Raw genomic sequence first — 23,114 nt, forward strand, 5'->3', positions numbered from 1 at the left:
TTCAAAAACACTAATTCATACGCTTTCTTTGGGTGAGTCTTTTAATCATTCACTCAAATGATTTATTGAAAACAGGTTCATTAAAGAATGAAACAGCAACTCTATTGTTCAAAGACGAGATATGATTAATTCTACTGTGGCTTTGTGTGAACTTCTTTTAGCTGCCGGAGCAAACACAGACAAAGTAACTGGATATATATGACTTTTGTTTAAAAGCAATATCACACTCACAATCATGCTACAAGCTCTTGGTCTAAATACCAGGGTAATAACAAACCTCCTGCTCATGTGATATTGCTAAAGCATATGCTTGATAGTCCATTGTATTGACATCCGCAGTATATGGTAGAGAATGTGTATCGGATAATCTCACTGAGGATCTACACAAATGAATATTGTAAACGAACGTCCACGTTGTCTCCTGTCTTTTTGTTTTGACGTTATCCTAAGGGGTAATGACAAGGGCACATCAGTATCCCATATAACAAACAGGCGCACCGACACACACACATATACACACACACACTTCCATTGTGACATGAGGGCCAGATGTGGAGTGGAGTTGAATTCTAATGAAAGTGACTACAGAGCTACAAGGGCAGAATTGCCTGCATGCATATGTGTATGTTTGAGTAACCACACACTTGTCCCTTGAGCTTAGGGCTTTATGAATGCTTTGTTTGCGCACACACACACTGAACCACAACAGAACACAATGTAGCTGCATCAACAGAACGTCTCATTACTCTCAATCTGGATGCTTTTTTTGTTCCAAAGTAGTGTGTACATTTGCATCGAAATGAAAAATAAACACAATTACATATGTATTATGTTATTTTTGTCAAGGACTGGAAAAATTCAGTCTTGATTGTTTTGTATAAAATTGTGTTTTAGTAGTAAAATGAATACTGGTGGCATTTATTTGTATAGATTTTGTTCATTTTACATAATATACGATGGAATATTGCTTTGTGTCGCACAGTTTAATCATATTCACTCTGGTAGCATGTATGTGTGTATATTTATAGAGATTTTATTTGTGCATTTTAAATATACATGATTTGAGTGAATATTGCTTAGGTGGCGTGATAAATTTACATAACACACAGTTCACACATATTCAGCCTTGTAATTACAAAACACACAACCAGCTTGGTAAAGGGAAACAAGGTTTAACAGCTTTATTCATATAAAATATGTACAGTAATATTCATTATCTATGGGAATTTACAAATATATTTATACAAAATCTCCTTGCAAGGGTTTGTCAGTTTGTGAATGATGCTGGGGGAACACACACACACACACACACACATACACACACACACATTCATGCACTCACACAGTTACAAATCCACATAACACATTTGAATTGCATACATAAATAAATAAAAAACATACAGTATATACAGGAATTACATGACTGCAAACAAATATCTCTACAGCATATTGAGCACACACCACACAAAACCCTTATAAACTTGAATGACATTTTCTTTTTAAAGAGCTGCAATATTTTTTCATTGATTCCTCATTTGTTGCTATTGACACAAAGGGGATACAAACAGTAAATTTCCATGCTTAACGAACACATGCAAAACCACAAACAGTTGTATTGAGTCAGACAGGCTTATTTACAAGTCAAACCAAATTAGTCATCACATGCAATATTGGATTAAAGAGGCTCCATTTGCAGCGCTTAGGGTGTGGGTAACCATTTTTTTTAGGGAGGGTGCAAATCAAAGCATGTCTTTTAGGCAAATAACCACAAAGTTACAGTTTCAAATCCTTTTCTTGTATTTGTATTTGCACTTGTTTTGTTTTTATCCTATGGCTTTTGCTTTTGATGCCCTAGTCTTTGTAGTATACTCAATTTTAATTAGTTTGTGGAAGCTGATCCCCCACAGGAAATTACTGGGGCTTTAAATATCGTAACGTCAATCAAAATTTGATCTTCAGATTACAGCAGGTCCCCATGTTGAGTTATGAGGCAGCTGACTGGCTCAGGCTGAAACGCAATTCGCAATTCGCAATTAACTGTTCTTTGGTTCGTCTGGTTCTCTGTGTTCCTGAGGAGTCAGTTCTGGTCCAGGATGATTCATTGCAGTGTGGTCTTCAGTGCCGTTCTATCACCGACCTTAGATGGTGTTTCTTAATCCTGGGTTCTGAGAAGTTAAATATACACTAGAGTCAAGAGAGGAAAAGCAATTTATCTCAATTACATGATTTATTGGTTGACCTGCACATCAAGAGCTGGGGCCACTTGCACATGACATTTGACCTCTCATGCAACCCCTGACCTTTTCCTTCCGACGAACAAGAATGACTTTTGATCGCTCCCTTATTAAGATTTAAGTATTGGGCTGCAGTTCTTTGCACTGGAGAGATCAGTGTGGTACAGAAACCGCAAAAGATGATCAATGGTAAATTGTGAAATAAGTAAGAGCGATGATGCCATTTCAAAATAGTATGTGCTGTGGAGGTACGCATATGTCATCTTGTAAGTTTAAGTACTTACTGTAGTGCAGGACTGGCTTGCTGTGAGCTGGTGTCTGGAAGGTTCTGGAGGATGCTGGGCCTTGTCCTCCTGCAGTGATCACCTGCACCTCAAGTCTGTAGAGAGATGCCAACTGAAGACCAGAAACTACCAAGATATTACGTTCCTGTTTGCGAAGAAAGAGAAGATATTTTAGTTCACTCAAATTTGAGTCTGAGAAAGAATTCAAATACAAATACACTATAGTTCAAAAGTTTTGGGGATGAAAGATTAAAGATTTTTTTACGTAATTGCTCACCAAAGCTGCATTTATTTGATCAAAAATACAGAAAAATAAATATTATCGCAATTCAAAATAACTCTTTTACATTTGAATATATTTTACAATATGAACCTTCCAAAATCACACTAATATGCTGATTTTCTGCTGAAGAACCATTTATTATTGTAATGCTTCATATTTGTATAGAAATTCATATTTTCAGGATTCTTTGGTGAATAGGAAGTCCAAAAAACAGTATTTATTTGAAATAAAAATTATAATTGTCACTTTTGATCAGTTAATGCAACCTTACTGAATAAAAAAATTTATATATTTAAAAACACCAAACACCATAGAAAGACATAGAAGAACTCCAGAATAAAAATAGCTACATTGTAGAAGACCTTTTGATATTAATACAATGAATACAAAACATTTATGAACTGCAGTTTAGAATGGTATGAATTAACTCAGAACTGTATGAATTCTACAGTATGTTGGTTTAGTGGTCTTACTGCTGGACCAGCACACTAATGCCCAAAATGAAATTACATCCCATGCTGGTGAACAGTGTGCAAAAGACAACATACTGTATGCTTGTGACCAGCAATCATTATTAATGTGACTTACTGGAGGCAGGATTTGAGACTGGGATATGAGGCTGTTGGGCAGATTATTTCTGCGACTCTCTGTGATAACCTCTGCCCATGTGACCTGATATCCTGTGACCTGCTGTGGCAGTTGAGGCATGGCCACCACCCATGAGAACAGGCCTGTCACATTCCCCATGTAGACTGAGAACGCTGCTGTCAGGTTCTCTGCCTTGACCAGGACCTTTGGAGGAACCACTGCTGATTGAGAGAACATAAAGAATCATATAAGACACATAAAACCATATACCAGTAATAGATGTAGGGCTTAAATTCATAACACTCAAAAAAAAAAAAAAAGAAAGATATTGATGCTATTTTTTTCTGAATTTTAATACTACAATTATTTTGAGATTTCTGGGCATAGAGTCAATTATGTTACAATGACACAACAGCCCTGATGTCAAAATGAAAAATGAAATTGAATTGAATTGAATTGAATTGAATTGAATTGAATTGAATTGAATTGAATTGAATTGAATTGAACTGACCTGAACTGAACTGAACTGAACTGAACTGAACTGAACTGAACTGAACTAAACTGAAATTGAACTAAATTGAATCAAAATGAATCAAATTTTAGTTAATTTCTTGAGAAGAAAATTTGGCATAATCTATTTTAATAAGAAATTATTATTATTATTTCTAGGTTTTGTTTTGTTTTTTTTTGTTTTGTTTTTTTACAAAAATGGCCAAAACAAATTAAGTGATCCACCCAACATGCAGAAACAATATAATTAATGATTTAAAATAGTGTGTACACTCAAATATTCAAGGTATAAGGAAATATGTAAATATATGTTTTTGAATCCTACATGATTACAAAGAGTACATTTGCAAGAAGATAAAGAAATTTGACAAATTAATTTGTAAAATATGAAATTCTATAGGCATTCTTACGTGTCATTGTCCCACATATTTGATCCAACATACCTCACAAACAAAGCAGTTTTGAAAATTACACTAAAGAATTGTAGCAATACAGTCATCTTGTTCTCAGAAACTAAGTCTCAGAATTACCTGAGACTGTGGAGCAAGGGATGGGTTTGGGACTCTTGCTCTGGATGGTAGCACAGGACGGGGTGTAGAAGGTTGTGCTTTCTGCCTGGGCTTTACCCTTTGATCCTACGGGCTGGATGATCACCTTATACTTGCAAGAGAACTGAAGTCCAGGAAGGCTGGCGAAATTCTCCTGCTCAGTGATATGAGAAGAGAGCAAAAAGTGAGACCTTATTCCAACTCCACTGAGAAGAATTCAAGTAGAAATACGATGACTGATCACCTATCACCACATCCAGCATAGCTGTGGGCCACAAAGGGAAAATCTATAGTTCATGTTTTGCATATGTCAGGAAAGATTTATTTTCACGCTGAATATAGATATTCTCCACTTTTTCAATGTCAAAGACTTTAACACAATCGCTCACATTGTAAATTAAATAATTACACTGATAAAAATCGTAACCTAAGGATGTTTAAAAATATTTTGTCTCATATTTCTCTGCGAATTAGTAAAGAAATCTTTCTGTGGATGTGCCTCCAAATGAAATGAATGATCAATGAACACCACATGAACACTCTCCCTGGAAATTCATAATATGTATGAGCTGTCAGAATGTGTCCTCGCACCTGTAGGGAGGAAAGAAGACACATTCCTGACCGGTTACCTGGGTGATGAGCTTCTCCTGTGTTCTGGATCCATTGTGACTGCAGAATTCCGGAGACCACTGCACACGGTAACGATTCACGGTGGGATCTGAAAAGGAGAGACGGCAAAATATGAAGTGCCAGATTCTGACCGTGATTATGGAGGGCTCTGATTGGGGGACGGGAAGTTTCTTTTGTTCCACTCCACTCACTGCTGTGCTGCTTGGTGAAACGCAAACTGGTGCTTTGCTCTTGTTTGGAACTATTTCAACTGTATGGACTGGCAGAAATTTTGTCTGATACTTAAGTTATTTTATATTAGCAATTTGAAATTGTAATTTACCCAAAAATTTAAATTCAAATTTCTTAAGTTTTGAATTTAAAGTGATCATTTACTCACTCCCATGTTATCCAAAATTATTTGTACTACTTCTTTTTTTTTTTTTTTTTTTTTTGTCAATAAAATTAAAGGCACCAGTGATATTTAAAACCCCACTGGCTTTCGATGTATGAGCAAAAATATATCTTCAAAATCTAGTCTTCAAAATATCTTCTTTTGTGTCTTGGTTTGAAACAACATGAGTAGGCCTAAATTATGATAGAATGTTCATTTTTGTATGAACTATCCCATTCAACACATCTGAACATTTTTGATAAATATTTAAAAACTCGGATAAGCCTTTCATTGTATTATTAAACTTTTTTTAAATCTCAGTATCAGTAAACGAACGGTTAAATATTCACTGATAATCATCAGTAGTGATCTATTCAAACCTGGCAAGTAATCAGTGCTCAGTGATACGCCCTGTAGAGATCCATGCTTTTTATTCATCCAGAAAATATGCAAAACAATGCAAAATATGCAAAGCAAAGCAATCTTGATAATGTGCCTGACAGATCAGTATGAGATAAGTCCGCTGGACATCCATTAGAGAGATTAAGGGATTTGACATGTGGCCAGTGTGACTCTTAAGTTATTGAAATTCAAAACAGAGGTCAATGACAAGGTTTCAAGAATCGTTTTACATGGCTTGGTATGACTAAAATGTTTTCGTTTGTATGACAGTTTTCATTTGTGAGTTTAATGTGGGATTATCTCATCACTCATTGACAGAACGAAACTGTTTAAATGTAATTTGCTGCATGCGAAGCTAGGCTGAGACATGCCTCATCTGCTCATGTTAGCACACAAACAGCTCCGCACTTATTTCAAGAGTGGTTCTTATCACTTCCCAAACAAAGAGCTATTGTTCTTCATTTAATTGCATATAATTCTAATTCTTAACTCTTTAATAAGCACTATGTTTACATAATTACACTGCATAGCTTCGAGGAAGGAAGACAGTAACAGGAACAGGACTGATTCACAGATGAAAGACGTGGTCTATTGCGTATGTTATACCTTTCTTTTTCCAGTAGACCCGGACCTGAAGCTGTCCATCTTGATAGAACGGAGTGCCCACGTCTAATAGATCTGACTGGGGTTTTATAAAGACCGGGCTGTCTGTGGGTTCCAAATCTGCATGACATCAAATATGGAGAAAACATATAACGTTACAAATGGAAAACATTTACAGCTGTTTTCACTGTATTTCACAACACCCAAATGAGAGCTGTTATGTATCAAGCAAAAAACGTACAGCAATTAAATAGTTTTGTACCAGATTGTCTTTGGCTTGTAGTAAACTGAAAAATGGCCTTGGAGCTCTTGAGAGGGACCTGACCCCAGTATGAAACCGCCTGCAACTCCGCAGTGTAACTCCTGTTCTCTCTCAAGTCATCCAGCTCAGCATAGGTAGAGTCCTGCACACACACAAAACCCACAGGCAAGGATTAGTATAGTCACGGAAATCCAAATCCAAAACAAAAGAAAGAGAGAACAAATGGAAATGGAAGGTAAATTTTGAACTACCCAATAATCTCATTTTAGGTGTAGGACCATGCAACAAATATCTTATTTGTTAATCCTTGGTGAACCCCAATCACAAAAAGGGCATGCAAAGAACATGCTCTTCTGGAGAAGATCCAGAATCAACTTTAGCTGGTTTAGTGGCCAACTTTTGGGAGCAATTTACTGATTTTAGTCACCAGAGACCTTTGGACTACATTTGCATGTGAGGGAATATTGATCAAATAAAAACACTGACAAGAAAAAAAGAGAAAACCCCTTATCGCTTATCGGCCTGCCTGGATAATTTAAAAAGCTTTAATATGCCATCTGAAAGTATAACTGACCATTAACACAAAGTTAGGCCAAATAAAAGCAAACTGCTCAAAAATAAATGTTTGCAGCGATTCCATAGAAGAAGCCAAAGAACCTTTCAGTGAAGAGCTCTTTGAAAAAAATAAATAAATAATAATAATAATAATTTACTCATTTTAATTTATGGGCCTGCTGTTCAGTCAAATTCTGGCAGCATCAAATTAGCATTAATGTGTCATATTCGTGTAGTAAGTATTCAGTGGAAACTATTAATATTATTACATAAGAATCTTCTTTCAAAAAAGAAATGTGCTGACCATAAATATACTTTAATGTTAGTGTATAACGTACAACTTTTGTAGAAAAATCATACCAATTAAAAAAATCTCCAAAGTCAATCCACAGGGGTCTAATATAAAATTAATAATACTATTAATCACATAAATCACAGTAATAGAGTACACCAGAAAAGAGCTGTAAAGTTATCCAAATTTGTTGTAATCTTATAATCATTGTGCACTAGAGTAATCTGTTTAAAATCAATTTTCAGCATATTTTTTTCCTATCATCTTGCAGAGCCAAGCAGTAAAAGGAGCATGGCTTACATTCGTCCGCATTCACTCAGCAGCTATTTAGAAAATGTCATTTTCTGAGGAAATTTCCATGTCCCTCAACTGACAGAGCCCTCAAATGCAAATATGAATCAACTGCCATCTCTTGGATTCCTAAAGAAGGAAAAAATAAACTCTTCAACATGATCTCATTGAAAGAAAAACAATTCAGCTGTTATTGAGAGATTTCCTTTTCTCAAGCACAACTTGAATTGATATGCTGTTTTTGGCTGTATATCAAATGGCGCCCAGAAATGTTTGCATTTGCCAAGAGTAGTGATGCAATGCTGTACCACCCTAGCTTGGTGTCTGAAGCCCTTGAAAATAGGGCTTGGTGTGATCAAAGGCCCAATCCTGAGTTGTTTATCTTGCACTTATTTGCACTAAGATTTCTAATTTGTTGTGGCTTGCTGAAAAAAGGGGCTGGGAAGCTTAACCCTTGAGGGGTTTTGGGAACGATCCAATATATGAGAAAATGAAAGCATTAAAGGCCGAGAGAAAAAGCGAATGGTCAGAGAGTTAGTTTGTGGGCAGACCAGATGAATTACCCCATTTGTAGTCTGTCTCCTCTTGAGTTTGGATGGCATAGTATGGTCAGAACAGCTCCAGGAGAGTTTGTAGTGGTTAACAGGGATGTCTAAATCTGCAGACATGCTCCAGCTGAGGCGGACAGACACAGAGCGTTCTGCACCAAAGGTCATGTCACTGACATGAAGTTCAGACGGAGCCGGGGGAGGGGCAGGATCTGAGAGAGGGGCAAATAAGGGGGAATACAAATTAGCAAAAGGTTACAGTGCCCGATATTTCAAATAATAATAGAAAGAAATAAAGGATAACGTTCATTATATAAATGATTATTATTGTTTATTATGCTAAAATAGATCCTAACAGAATGCCATTAGTACGGTGGCCGAGAGAGCTCAATGCACTGCAAATAGAAAAAAACACCTGAAAATTAAGAAAACATCTATCAATTTGACAACGAGCACACGCCGCCAATGCTCACAACACAAACAAATCCTTTATTTGTTTGTGTTGTGAGCAAATTGCAGCCCCTGCTGTCAAATTGATGGAGGTGTTTTCTTGATTTGCTGCTGCTTTTTCTATTTGCATGTGTTTTCTGAAGTTGTAGTGCGTTGAGCTCTCTCAGCCACCGTACATTAGATTACAGTCTCTTGTTCTCACCTTTAGAGGATCTGAAGTGTCTGCTGGGGGTGGTGTATCCTCTGGTTCCATGAACATTGACCGCTGCCACTCTGAACTGGTACCAGCGACCGGGCCGAATGTCCGTCAGCCACACACGCTCTTCTGATGTCTACAGTACAAAAACACAGATCAATGAGTGTAGGAGGGAGCATATAAACGACTGAAGTAATAGTGCATGGATCCCAAGGGAAGTTAAGAATTTCATTTTATGTTTGGCTTATATCATACTACTATATTTGCATGTGTTGTTGTGATGCTTACATTTAAAAATATTTTATTATTTGCATTATAATATGCATTATTTTAAAAAATGTTAAAAATAAAATATTATATTTTTCTTAAAATAATCATTATTATTGAACAGAATATATAGTTACATTTTAATTTTATGTGATGTATTTTTTAATGCATATTACTCATTACTCAAACTATAATTTTCAAATCTCTTGCATTATGGCCGTGGACCTTCTAGTAACCTTTATTGAAGAAGTAACACACACTTACTCTAGCCACCACTTGCCACTCAGTTGCTCCATCCTCACTGGGGTGGATGCCATAGTTCCACCTCCTCTGCAGAACATTCAGCACCGGCTCTGCTGACACATTGAACTTGGAGGACCAGCGCACTTCCAACACTCCAGACTCCAGCTCCTCAAAGACCAGCTCCTTCCTGGGCTTCAGAGGAGCACCTGAAGATCAAGACAAGAAAAACAGCAAATCTCAACCTGAGAAAGAACAATCTGGATATGCCTTTATTGCGATCAGTAGTCTATCAAGAACAATATATTCATACTAGCTTTAGTTTTTCATAACGCTTGATGTTTGCTATTTGATGTATGCTATTTGTTGTGACCTTTCAAATATGATAATCCAATCTGCATGTTTTCCAAAAATCCGATTATGGTTATTTTTAGCACATTTTGAAACAGAACACTTTTTTTTTTTAATTTGTAAGAAAAATTAAACATCTGATGTTAAGAGTTCCTCTATATCAGTGGTTTTGAAAGTTTTTGACTCCTTTTGGATTACTGTGGTGTTTGTATCAGCTCTTTGGACTCTCAATCTGACGGCACCCATTCACTACAGAGGATCCATTGGTGAGCAAGTGATGTAAAGCTAAATTTCTCCAAATCTGTTCCCATGAAGAAATAAAGTCATCTACATCTCAGATGGCCCAACAGTGATTCAATTTTCAGCCAATTAAAATTTTTGGGTGAACTATTTCTGTAACAGCTATTCGCTCCAGATAACAGGGATAAAGTGCAAAAAGGTACAAGTTTAATGGTATCGTCCACAGCTGAGGTTAAACTCTAAGTGATAACTGGGTTAAGCCAGCTATTTATCATCAAGTTCAGTAGCAGATCTTACCCCTGTAGAGGTTCTTAGGGGACTGGCATGTGTGTCCACAGCCATTTGGGCAGCATTTCTTCTGGGCTGAACACTCTCCGTCTTCCTCACACCCCTCCACACAGGCAGCTGCAAACCCACTGGCTCTCTCCGGCGCAGGACAGTCACCCTGTTTCACCACCATCACTGATCGCAGGAACTCACAGCTCGTCACACACTCGCCATGACGCTTGGGAAACGCATGCTGAGAAGATGTCATAGTGTACAGGACCAAACTTTAACACCTGTATATCACAGTCTTACAACCTAGCAATTAATCTATGTGACATTCATTTGACGATGGATTTTGGATTCGGCACACTTTGAGTCCCATTCACTCACATCACATGTATGCATGTATTTTTACATATAACCTATGTGTCTACAGCTTATATATTAACTTACATTCATTTAACTTATATAATATTATTGTAAGAACACATGATAGGTAATATAATATAATATAATATAATATAATATAATATAAAATAATATAATATAATAATATAAAATAATATAATATAATATAATATAATATAATATAATATAATATAATATAATATAATATAATATAATATAATATAATATAATATAATATAATATAATATAATATTCATCCATTCATTTATTTTCCAAACTGCTTGTTCTAGGGCCGTAGAGATTCTGGAGCCTATCCCATCTTATATTAGAAATGTAATTATTGAAAATTATATTACTGAAAATGTAATTCAGAGAAAAAAAAAATGGTCTAGGATAGGTTCTACATAAAATTGTAGACTTTCACATGCAGTTTAAATCTATATGAAAGGTGTATTGTTTTTCAGCTGGCTTTGGGAATGGATTTTCTTGTTTTTGGCTCTACGTTCAACACAAGATGATTACAAGATTTACATGTGTTGTGAATGAGTGGATTTCATGTTACTTAATCTTAGTCTAAGACTAAAATGATGGATGAAGGTCCTGATCAATTCTGGCAAATGAAAGAACTAATATTCATTGTTTTAAGTCCCCATTGCCCTCAACAATATATTCATTGCCAAAGAAAGAAGAAAAGCTAGATGTCACTAAGCCAAGAGTTTTAAATTGTAGAGAAACGCCACAATAACAGGATTCAAGACCAAAGAGAAATGATCAAAGAAACTCTCAGACTGTTTAAAAAGAAGATCAGAGCAAAACATTATCATGTTGAACAATGGGAGACCACTTAAACGGTAGCCAAGTCTGTCAGGAAAAACAATAGAGGATTAATATTTGGAAAACCAGAACACCGAGGTCAGCCATTTTGTATCAGATTTTTTTTCTTGTTGAGAGCACATCCCAGAAACTACTAGATCTGTTAAGAATGCTGCGGTCTGTACCTCACATAAATCTCGACAAGGTCCATCTTTCAACTCCCAGGAGTCTTTGCATGGCTCCAGGCACTGTGAACAGACAGCAGAGGTCTGCGTATCAGGAATCAGTTTCAGATGACTCTGGTATTATTCTTTTTCATACAATCACAGTCAAATATGTTAAAGTCAAAAGCATTTGATCTGTGTAGGGGTATCGCAATATATCGCTTGTGACAATAACCGTGGTATTTTATTAATGAAATATTGATATCATGGTAATATTACACACTAATATCATAAATAAACCATCACTTGTAATTGGTTGACACTCCAAAACAGAAATAAGAAATAGATGCAATGAGACTGCCACACAAAATCATGTTGGAGGAGACAAGTTACTCTACCCACATCTGACAGAGGTTAGCTTGCCAATGTGGGAGTTAAAGATGAATTTAACTAACAGCATAATACATATTTTCCCAAAAGTACTATAGATATCGCAATAACATCATAATCGTGAACTCTTTTGGCTGTGATAATCGTGTAGTGAAAATCTGACATTCGTTGCTGCTGATCTGAAGAGTCAGCACTTTTATAGTTCGCAAATTGTTCACACAAAGGTTCTTTTATCATTTTTTTTGTTGTTTTTGATCATACATCATTCGTAGGTGTTTGAAGTCTGTCACTACCTTCTCAGCAACTTGGAAGTGTCAGCAGAGAGATCCCTGAACGTTTTCCGATCACTGACATTTGCATTCAGCATTTAAATCACATGCCAAAATTCTTTCATTTCGATGTCTACACCTGCCTCTCTCCCTTGCTCTTTCTCCTTCTCCTTCACTCCCTCTCTCATCTTCTATTCTCCTTTCCTTAAAATTGACACTTCACTTCCTGCATGAGTGAGCGTGGCTGCCTCTGGGGAATTCACATTTCCAATTTCATGCCACGATGAGACACAGCGGTCACTATGGTGCTGGGGCTAAACATTGCTCTGCAGGAGCATGCTGGGAACGAGATGTGAACATTACACATTATGCTGATCTAGTAGGCGTCTTTACTCCAATGGTCACATTTTCAGAACAGCATGAATGGACCTTTACCACCACCTTGGGAAAACGTACACTTCCTGCCGAAGGAAAGATTCTGCAGACGTCAGTTAGAGAGAGTTTCACATTAAAATGCTTGTTAATCCAGGGATTTAGTATTAGGAGGAAACGATAAGGTGTGTGTGTGTGTGTGTGCCTGTGTAAATTGTTAATATATGTGTGTTTGTGTCAGAGGGAACCGATGTTATCCCGGGGCGATGTTTCTGAGTGAGAATGAGAGTGGGAAACACATTTATCTGGGAGGGCAGTAAAAATGCACACCTTTTAAAGACGGCTCGGGCTCGGGTGGCGCGGTCGTCGGAAACTATGAATAATGGGAGAGGCACAGGGGCAGTTAGAGGCAGCAGAGGAGGCAGTTTTATGGAGCTCAGAGCGGCCAGAGCCCTGCTGAGATCGCCTGGAGCTTGTGTGCTCCAACACACGAAACGCTGTCTCAGAGTCGCATGTGCAGCTGAGAGAATTCAGCTTTGCTTGCTTCTGTTTCCCATGCGTGCAAATATCAATTCATCATGCACACCACTTTATGCCACATGAAATAAAACAATGACATTTCAAGTATTGCATAATTAAAGTTTCATTTGCAGTCTAGACCTAGTGCAGTACTAATGTTTACTGAATGTTTATCATTTGCAATAAGTGTAATACACAAGTCAATTAAGTATGAAATGACTGGAGTTACAGAGATCAATGCCCCATATTTTCATGTCCAGATCTATTCATTAATATTTTGGTATTTTTAATTTAATTAATGAATTCTCAGTAAAACATATTGATTTAGCTGTTCTTGATAGGATTGAATGAGAACACCGAATAAGTGAATTAAACTGATTTTAAATCATGACACTGTATTGTTTCCTGTAAAGCTGCTTTATACATGATATTAAAGTTGCAATTACAACCAATTTATTTTTCCAAATATAATAATAATGAAGAATAAATATAATAATAAAGAAAATAGCTAATTAAAAGAATTAAATTACTGAAAAGAAAACATTATTTAGTAGTTTAGCATAAAATTTTATTATTAATTAAAATAATAATAATAATGATTAAATATTTGAAAGACATGTGATTGAAATCAAGGCCGTGGAGCAACCAACATGCAGGGAATAAATAAATCCACATAGAGCCTCACAAATGGGTGTAAAGGTCAGTAGGTCTCTTTAAAATATCAAACAGTTTGACCTTTTATTGCGAAGCAAAAGGGAAATTTCATATAGTGAATAGACTCCCCAAAATCATAATGATATTTTTTAAATAACATTTTATTAGGATGTGGGCATTCAGTTCAGTGTTATTATCTTGCACAAGATGACAAACGTTTGTTACAATATATATATCTATTTTTGTTTTATTTTTCTTTATCATGGACATACATAAATTATTAAAATGATTTTTAAACTTATTATACTTCTATCAGATAAAAACTCTTGATATATAATGCAGTCTTTGATAAACATCTATGTCTCAATACTCTGCAGGTAATGTGTTTTTATGCAATGCTGATGTCAATGCAGGAAAATTATCTCCTACCCACACACTATATAATTGATCAGATATTATTCATACCTCATATGACAAGTAGATTCATTGGCCTCTTTATAAACTACAATCTCATTCACCCTCACCCTTTCACTTAAACCACTGTAAACAATAGCTTGTTCTGAGGAACGCCACATTCACAACCCTAGTCTCATTTATCAGTCTCTCAAATACAGCACTCAATGGCTCATTCCCTTTGTGTAGCGGCCCTTTATGATGCATTGCATGTTGGTGGAAAAAGCACAGCATAGATCTAAGCTATAAATCACTTAAAGTATTACAATCCTGCAATACTGGGTTTAAATCGCTTTCACCTTTCTAAAGCCACCTTTTGGCTTGTGCCAAACCCACTGTGCTTTTGTCCGTGAGGCACCTGTAATCTCCATGAAAGAGTTCGCTCCCAGTGCCTTTATTGTACCCCAGCGCCAGTTAGTTTTCCGCCCCATTTCAATCTCAAATCAAGCATTCCCTTCTACCGTACAAAATAAAGGTTATTTAGGAGCTGCGGACATGGAGATTGAGCTGAGGAGAAGCCTTGGGTGAGTTCCAGTTCAGCTAAGATGCACTGCCCTTGAACAAACCGAGACAAGTTTTGTACTTTTTAGCATTAGGTGAAAAATAAGACTTGTCTCTTTTGAATAAAATGGTAAAATCTGACATGGCGCCCTTTGTAAGTGAGTTTGGACGATGCTTGCTTTGGGTGTTTAATGCTAGGATGGAATGTGAGAATCCCACCCTTGTCTGTGGCAAATGTTCGGCCAAACTGCAGTTACAAAAGAAGGTTCCAGTCCTTGTTTAAACTAGCACTGAGACGCTCACTTTGCCAGCCTCAGCAAATTATGTAGAGCAACTGTAATTGAAATCTTGCCCATGTCATGAAAATTGCTTGCTCTCTCGGTTTTGCAATTGCATTGATGCTGCAGCATTAATACTTGAACCAGCGATTAAACTGGAGGGTAAGAGAATTGTCAAGGCACACTAATTATTTTGGTGGCATTTGAATATCAAATGCCTAAAGGCCACTTGCTGTGGAAGCATAATAACTTTCAAGAGCAGATCTTCGATTTGAGGGCCATCTGTGTACTTTTGTCATTTGAAATGGAGGAATTGCTGTGTGTAGTTATAACATGCTAATCACTTTGAAGAGTACTTCAGTGGAGAGCTGGCCAAGTGCTGTCTGAGTATAGTTATTATAATTCAAAAGCTGATGAGAGGAGACCACTAGGTTAACTGTTAACTGCCTGGTTAATTCTAGGCAAGAAGCAAGTTAACTAACTAGCTTCTGCGCAAGAACATCTAATGTCTGAGGCAGGATTTTGAAGCACAAATCTAGTTTGTAAACACTGTATTAGTAGTATTAATGCTTGTTTGTGTACGTCATGCTGAATGCAAATGCTAGTGCTGGAATTAAGTGGGAAACAAGGTCAGGAAAACAAAAGCTGCAGTCTGCTTTGTGTCTGTATGCAGAGATATGATACAGCTCTTTAATCAGACGTGCACACTTTGTTGTGAGATTTAAACAATTTTAGAGGCCTGTTCACCTGAATGTGGCATAAAAGCCACTGGAAGTGAAAGAGGTCTGTAATTCCAGAGCAAACCATTAATGTTATGCAAAAAAACTCAAACTTATCGTGCACAGAGACTCATAAATAAGTTTAGTTTTATTAAAGCCATGAATCCCATGGGCTTTATTTTAATGGGAGATTACACACATGACACACATTTCAGTGTACTAAGAGCAAACCATTTATAATTAGAAACAAAACGCTGCATGCTGTGCTTGTGCTTTAACATGCTATTTTACTTTCTGCATATAAAAAGTCTAAAAAGAAGTTGCATATTCTCAATTTAAATATTCTACAATTTTTACAACAGTATTCTATTAAAATATATATATATATATATATATTATGTAATTTATTCCTGCAATGGAAAGGTGAATTGTCAGTAGCCATTACTCCAGACTTCAGTGTCACATGATCCTTCAGAAATCATTGTAATATGCTTATTTGCTGCTCAAGAACATTTCTTATTATTACCGATGTTGAAAACAGTTGTTCTGCTTCATATTTTGTGGAAACAGTGATGCACTACTATTCAAAAATCCGTGGTAAGATTAAAAAAAAAAAAAAAAGAAGAAGGAGAAGAAAAAAAAGAGAAAAAATACTAAAACTTTGAGTAATAAATTAAAATGGGAAAAAAAAGAACTTTAAATAAACTTAACTTTATATTCATCAAAGAATCCTGAAGATATACACGGTTTCCACAAAAATATTAAGTGGGTTTTTTTTACATTGATAATAATAAGAACCATTATCCAAAACCATATGAGTGTACGTTATATAAGTTACCCCTATTGAAAGGCTGTGCACTCAGACAACCCGAAAATACGTCGTTTTGCACATCTCTTCTCATAATGACAAAACTAACTTTCAAAAGCATACTGTCCTGAAGCATTTGGGCTTCTAACTGACTGTGGATCCTGTATAATGAGCAGAAAGAGTTTAAAAGGCATTGTCCTCGTTTGAATCTAACGGAGGAAACTCTCTGGAGAACGCAGTAAAAATCCATGAACCAGTTGGCCAAATGTTTTCATGGATCGTAGAAGAGAGGTCAGAACCCTGGCTGTTCCAGTGAACTTACCCCCAGGGTGATATGAAAACACGTGCTGCACTCTTTCCAACCATATGCACACATACATCAATGCATTAAATATCTCAAATCCTTAAAGCCGCCCCTCAAGCCATGAAAAGTCTGCTTAGGCACTTAACCGTAACATGCACAATCATGAACTGTTTCGAAATTTTTTAAAACGTCCAGATGTACATTCAAGAAGGTTTTCTGTGCGGCATTGTTCGGACTGCAATAGCTGGTTGATATGTAAAGGAATGCAAGCGCAGAGCATTGAAAGGAAAGCGGCCCTCATCTTTAACAATACATCAAAGGGAGCTTTACATAATACCACAGTGAAATGTGTGGAAAATCTGCATTGGCAACATGTCAGCTCTATTCCCCCCGTGCTACCGGCATATTATTGTTATTTAATGACTAGGCTGCTGGAGCATGTTAATGTCCTCATTAAGAAAAGTGGGTTGAGTTCTTTACTGAAATTAGCATTTCGCCTTGAAGTGAAAAAGGAAAATAACGCCGGCTGTATAATATAACGCGAATCAAAACACATAGCCTTTCAACTCCATTTGTATCAGCCTCATTACAGACGTGACCTCTAGCTTTGCTAGTGAATCATAATCTTATTTCTGTACGACAACCAGCTAGCACAGATATAATAGTCCAAGGCGATAGCTGACAAATACAGTAGCTTTTACAATGATGTATGATGTCATTACAGGAGGTACGCAGGCATACCAATGTTTTACAGTGACGGATCTGTGTTGGCTTTTATGTCAAGCTGCTGTGAAATGCTGTGTAATTTTGACAGAAATTACCTTTGCACACTGTTTATGGCTCTGACACCATCCAAGGGATCCATTACTCTGCGGACAGAAGAGACAGATGGAATTGCGTGTCAGAATGCTGTAATCACCAGTCACATCAGACAGCCTCATTTGAATCACGTTATTTTAATGTGCCCCTGCTGAGCAGAGAGGCTTTAAAAAGGAAATTTCCTATTATGAAGGCATTACTCTTATTTAAAAACACCGCCCTGACTACGGCAATGTAAAATTGCTCATAAACCAGAACAGGGCCCCTCCCTTATTAAGGAGACTAGCCAGGGCACCCGAGCACAGAAACGTCAGAAATCACTCATCGGCACCTGGAATCACAAACTTGTTTGCATAGCAGATCTCGGGAATGTTCTGTAGCGTGTCAGGAATTGTCAAAGAGTTTGGCTTATCTGAATAACACTAGCTTATATACAGCATATTTGATTGGCAGAGCGCAGAACTACGCCCCTGGCCAGTCATGCTGGGTTCAGAATAATGGGTATTCAATAGCACAATAACAAAAAAGGATAAAACCCATATAATGCACTGTATATTTTATTGCACATGGTGGGGACTCTAAAGTAACCATAATATTATTGCTGCCAGATCTTGTGACTATGCCACTGTGGGGAATAGAGCTATACAAATCCATTTTGGCCTGTGGTGGGATCAATGGACTAAGCATGGTGTGTTCGCATGCACGTTATGCATGTGCTCACATCTGAACTGCACAAACATATTCCAATATAATAACTGTTATTGGGTCAATTACGTATAAGAGCATACATGCTAATAAAAATCTTTCTCTTAGAAATTTGCATTCATATTTTGTATATATATATATATATATATATATATACACGTGTGTTTGTGTGTATTTATTTATTTATTTATGTAGCATAACCATCAAATAAAAAAGTAAGAATATATTTTCCTAACACAGTGAATACATGAACACATAAAAAAAAAAAATACATAAAAACACACAACTGTATTATCTAAGGTACTTTTAAACAAATATCAGGATTTTAATTTATATCAATTTATAAATATCATTACATTTTTACAACCTGAATTAACCATCATAAAAACATCAAATGATCTAATATTTCAGGAGACATATTGACCTTATTAATCGCCTTTATTTTATTTTTTCTTAATTTTCTTTGTTGGTCACTCCATATGACTCTGATTTGGCAGGTAATAAGGTTTTCTTCTTAAAAATGTCCTTAATGAGAATTTTTCTTCTTTATATCAAGACAGTTGTATCACCATTTGTAATTAAAATACAAAATAATTCTAGACATGATCATCCTTAAATGTGTATTCAAGTCACTGTAAGCACACATTGCATTTTTATTGTATTTTTGAACAAATGAATGGAACAGAAAAAAATTTATGTTACGCCATTGACCCAATTTCTTTACTTTAGAATTATGTACTAAACTTCTATATTATGACTATACTTCTAAAACCAACTATTGGTGCATGGGAAAAGGTTAAGATTGAGTGAAGTGAGGACTGAAGATCAAATAACAAAACAATGGCAGTCAAACAGGATATTGAGACAGCTGAAAGATTTGTGTATTTCCACGTAACTGTCTGCATAATGCTGACAGATCAGACGTTCTCCGAACCACATCAAATACTCTCTAATTTCCCGTAATCGTTAATCATCAGTGATAGCTCCACATAGCACGGTGTTATAGCATAACTTGACATTCAGCTCAGCCCGTTCAAATTAACCCATGACCCCGGTCTCCATTCGATACTAGAGGAAGGGGGATAATTGCCAAAATGGCGTCCCCCCTTGGGAGACAGCGTAAGTGGGCTTTGGGGATGTGGACACGAAGACAATGATCAGCAGATATGAAAAGCATTCATTCTGGTTCAGACCCTCACGGACAGCAGAACGAAGGCAGCTGTTCAGGAACACTAGCTGCTGTTTGAGCTCTGGAACGCTTTGAACGCATTGTGGAATCAGTGAAAACAATGAGGAGCTTCTAGACCAGTGTCTAATTTGATAGCATCTCCAGATGGACAGCTTGCTGTAGAATAAAACATTTGATAACAGAGACTGATGTGCATAGCTTCCTTTTGCGCTGATGTCTGGCCCAGATAACAACAAGACATTGACAGGGCATTTGAAGATAAGAGATGATTTCATTTGAATGGATATATAGACCTGGAGGTCTTTTGGATGTCTTTTAAAGGTCCGGGTAATTACAGACATTGGTTTAGTCCACGTTTAAAGGTTTAGTATGTTAAAAACACCTTGGAGTTATTATTCTGAAACAAATTAGCCTATGCATGGAACAATAATAAAGGGAATAGTATTGTTGATATACTGAATAACGTTTGACACTCACTCACAATTTTTGCAAAAGAGTTATAAGTGAATTTGTATATCTAGCTAGTCTGTTTCTGGGTTGGATGTCGGTGCTCGTGATAAAGATCAGGAAGGACATGAGGATGAATATAATCACAGTAACAAGGGAGTTTGTTGACAGCAGACAAAAAGTGCAGACACACGCACAAAGATCCCCCTCCACATGCCTATGTGCACACACATAAACATATAAGGCATGCGCACGCACACACATACACAAAGGAAGCCTCTAAAACACACTCCTCTTCTACACTCCCATCCAAACCCTCCCACGGTCTGTCATAACCAACATAAACAGAGAAGCAAGTAACTTTAAACTTCTAATGAAAACCCCAACCGCAGTGTTGAGACTGGGGCTGGCAGAGATTTGTACAGTTGTGCCTCCAGTTTTCCAATCCTGTGCATCTGTTTGTTTATAGACAGAACTCCTCTGGGTGAATGCTTAGGAATTCAAATGGATGAGCTGGTGAGTGAGTTTGCTTGTGTTCGCTAAGGGTATAACTCTACAAATAACTGTCATTTAACTAAAGAAAGTGGCTGAGGTGTAGAATGATGGTCCATTTACACAGATTACTTTATCTCTAAGATAAAGAAATCTGTGTGTGAATGGACCGTCATGAGATAACATGCCACTGAATAGGCTTTTTGTCATTAATTATCAGTAATAATATTAGATCAACCTTTTTTTTCTACATATGTATATTATCAATATATATATATATATATAAGTGAGTAAGCAGCTTAAATAAGTAACTTATTTAATGTGCTATTTGTATAATTTCTTTTTCAACCATTCAATCTTAGCTCTTCCTCCTGACCATTTTGAGACCGTGAATTTAGACCGTTTTTGCATATAATATACAAAATCCACCTTGCATAACAATAATAGTAATAATAATTCATACTATGTTTTTAATACATTTAGTATTACAATACAATTTAGAATTACAATACAGTTGGTTTAGTTACTGTGTCAAAAGCAGAAGTAAAACAATAATATCACTAATATCAATGACAGATCAGTGCAATCAATTATTATTCATTTCAATTAGCTAGTATTATCAATTAAAACAGTATTATAGGTCACTTAAAGAAAAACGATATATATCTGTTGTGGGGAAAAAATCAATATAAGTTAATTATTAGTAATAATAAAGCATACTGCATAAATGAGGCAGAATAAACTGATTGTCTACAGCACAGTACAGTACAGCACTCAAAAAAAAAATCACTTTTTTCAACTTTTTTTCTTCTTTACCTGGAAATGTCTTGGAGAGAGAGCGATGCGCGTGCTGTGAAGGCTCAGGCACCTGGCGGCGCACCTCGTACGGAAAATACTGCCGAGAGCTGAAGACGAGTCCTGCCTCCTCATAACCACAAACCCGCTGTTTAATAACAGTATAATCCCAATGCACAAACCGGCGAGCGCGTCGCGCATCTTGACCATCACAAAGTGCTCTGTTGAACCGTCTGCAGAAGAGCGTGAAAGTAAAAGTGGATGTGGAGGCGCTTGATGCAAATAATGAAAGTTCAATGAGCGCGTGTGGGCGGGGCCTGTCCAGAGAGCGCGCTGCTATTGGCCAAGGAATGCGCCGTGAGACGCGCGGGATCAGGTGCACCGACCGCACACAGCAGCTGTTCAGTGGAGAAGATACTGTACACAGCCTGATGCTCTCTATGGATTGCTCACTTCATGGCTGAACACAACACAACTGTTTGGATGTGACAATTAACGATTACAGATGTTGAGGGTAGCAAAACAGTATACGGTATACCTTAAAAAAAAAAAAAAAAACATAGTTAATGAAACCTATTCATTCATTCATCCATCCAAATGTGGATTTCTCATTCTCAAACTAATAAGCATTAATTAGACATTTGGCACTGCTGCCATCTTTTGGTGACAGAAGTAGACCACAAAACAGCCCATGGAAATGATTTCTTGCTTTGAGACTGTCATAAGTAGCACAGATATATTTGTAGCAATAGCCAACAATACACTGTATGGGTAAAAATTATCGATTTTTCTTTTATGCCAAAAATCATTAGGATATGAAGTAAAGATCATGTTCCACGAAGATATCTTGTAAATTTCCTCCCGTAAATATACCAAAACTTAATTTTTGATTAGTAATATGCATTGCTAAGGACTTCATTTGGACAACTTTAAAGGCGATTTGCTTAATTATATTTTTGCACCCTCAGATTCCAGATGTTCAGGTAGTTGTATCTCGGCCAAATATTGTCCTATCATAACAAACCATACATCAATTGAAAGCTTATTTATTCAAAGAAATTGACCCTTATGACTGGTTTTGTGGTCCAGGACCACATATGACAGCCCACATGATTTATTTATTTGATCATGAATGAATATTATTTGCCCTTTACTTATTTTCTCACCCAAAGTACTAGGTTCATTTTTACCAGGGCTTCTACAATCTCAGCCAACATGCCATGCAGGGCACACATTTTCCACTCGGTCTCATCTGTGTTGTTGAAATGCAGCTGTGCACGTGTGTGTCCGATAGAAACCCCACAGCATCATGGGCCAAACCCTGAGCCCATCTGGAGGGGAGCAGGAAGCATCCAGGGAACCCCACAACTATTAAAAGGTTTCACTGGTAGCTGAGAACAACAACAGTTTTATATGCGGAGCGTTTAAAACGACCACTAACGTATACCACAAGGTATCTCGAAACATTCTGGCACTGGTCCCTCGCCCAAGGAATGGAGAAAATATGACGTGTTGGAAATATTGAACAAAATGATGTGCCTTTTTTCACTCTGTCATGCGAGCTGCTGTAATGAATTGGGCTTCACAAGGGAGAACCCAGG

At 36.8% G+C, this 23,114-nt stretch overlaps 1 protein-coding gene across 2 annotated transcripts; it reads right to left on the reverse strand.

The window, feature by feature from the left end:
• Positions 1–1,156: 1,156 nt before the first annotated feature.
• anos1a (anosmin 1a) lies at positions 1,157–23,114 on the reverse strand. Of its 2 annotated transcripts, none has more exons than XM_058790835.1 (14): positions 21,535–23,114; positions 17,888–17,935; positions 11,821–11,883; positions 10,445–10,667; positions 9,581–9,765; positions 9,056–9,185; positions 8,419–8,615; positions 6,718–6,859; positions 6,459–6,575; positions 5,077–5,165; positions 4,430–4,601; positions 3,390–3,610; positions 2,519–2,663; positions 1,157–2,165 (listed from the first exon to the last, which is right to left on the reverse strand). In XM_058790835.1, exons 1-14 carry the CDS (start codon positions 21,721–21,723, stop codon positions 2,116–2,118), a joined length of 1,971 nt encoding a protein of 656 aa, XP_058646818.1. In that variant the 5' UTR covers positions 21,724–23,114; the 3' UTR covers positions 1,157–2,115. The 2 variants fall into 2 exon arrangements, with proteins under 2 accessions (XP_058646818.1, XP_058646827.1); XM_058790844.1 differs by having other exon boundaries at positions 3,390–3,607; positions 21,535–22,039.

The sequence above is a fragment of the Onychostoma macrolepis genome, chromosome 01 (genome assembly GCF_012432095.1).
Source record: "Onychostoma macrolepis isolate SWU-2019 chromosome 01, ASM1243209v1, whole genome shotgun sequence".
In the NCBI taxonomy this organism is placed as follows: domain Eukaryota; kingdom Metazoa; phylum Chordata; class Actinopteri; order Cypriniformes; family Cyprinidae; genus Onychostoma; species Onychostoma macrolepis.

Coding starts and splice junctions, on each gene's coding strand:
- anos1a (XM_058790835.1), bottom strand. CDS start 21,723: ATGGTCAAGATGCGCGACGCGCTCGCCGGTTTGTGCATTGGGATTATA. Junction 5,166..6,458: donor GGTCTACTGGAAAAAGAAAG/GTATAACATACG, acceptor TCTCCTTTTCAG/ATCCCACCGTGAATCGTTAC. Junction 3,611..4,429: donor CCCTTGCTCCACAGTCTCAG/GTAATTCTGAGA, acceptor TCTCTCAATCAG/CAGTGGTTCCTCCAAAGGTC.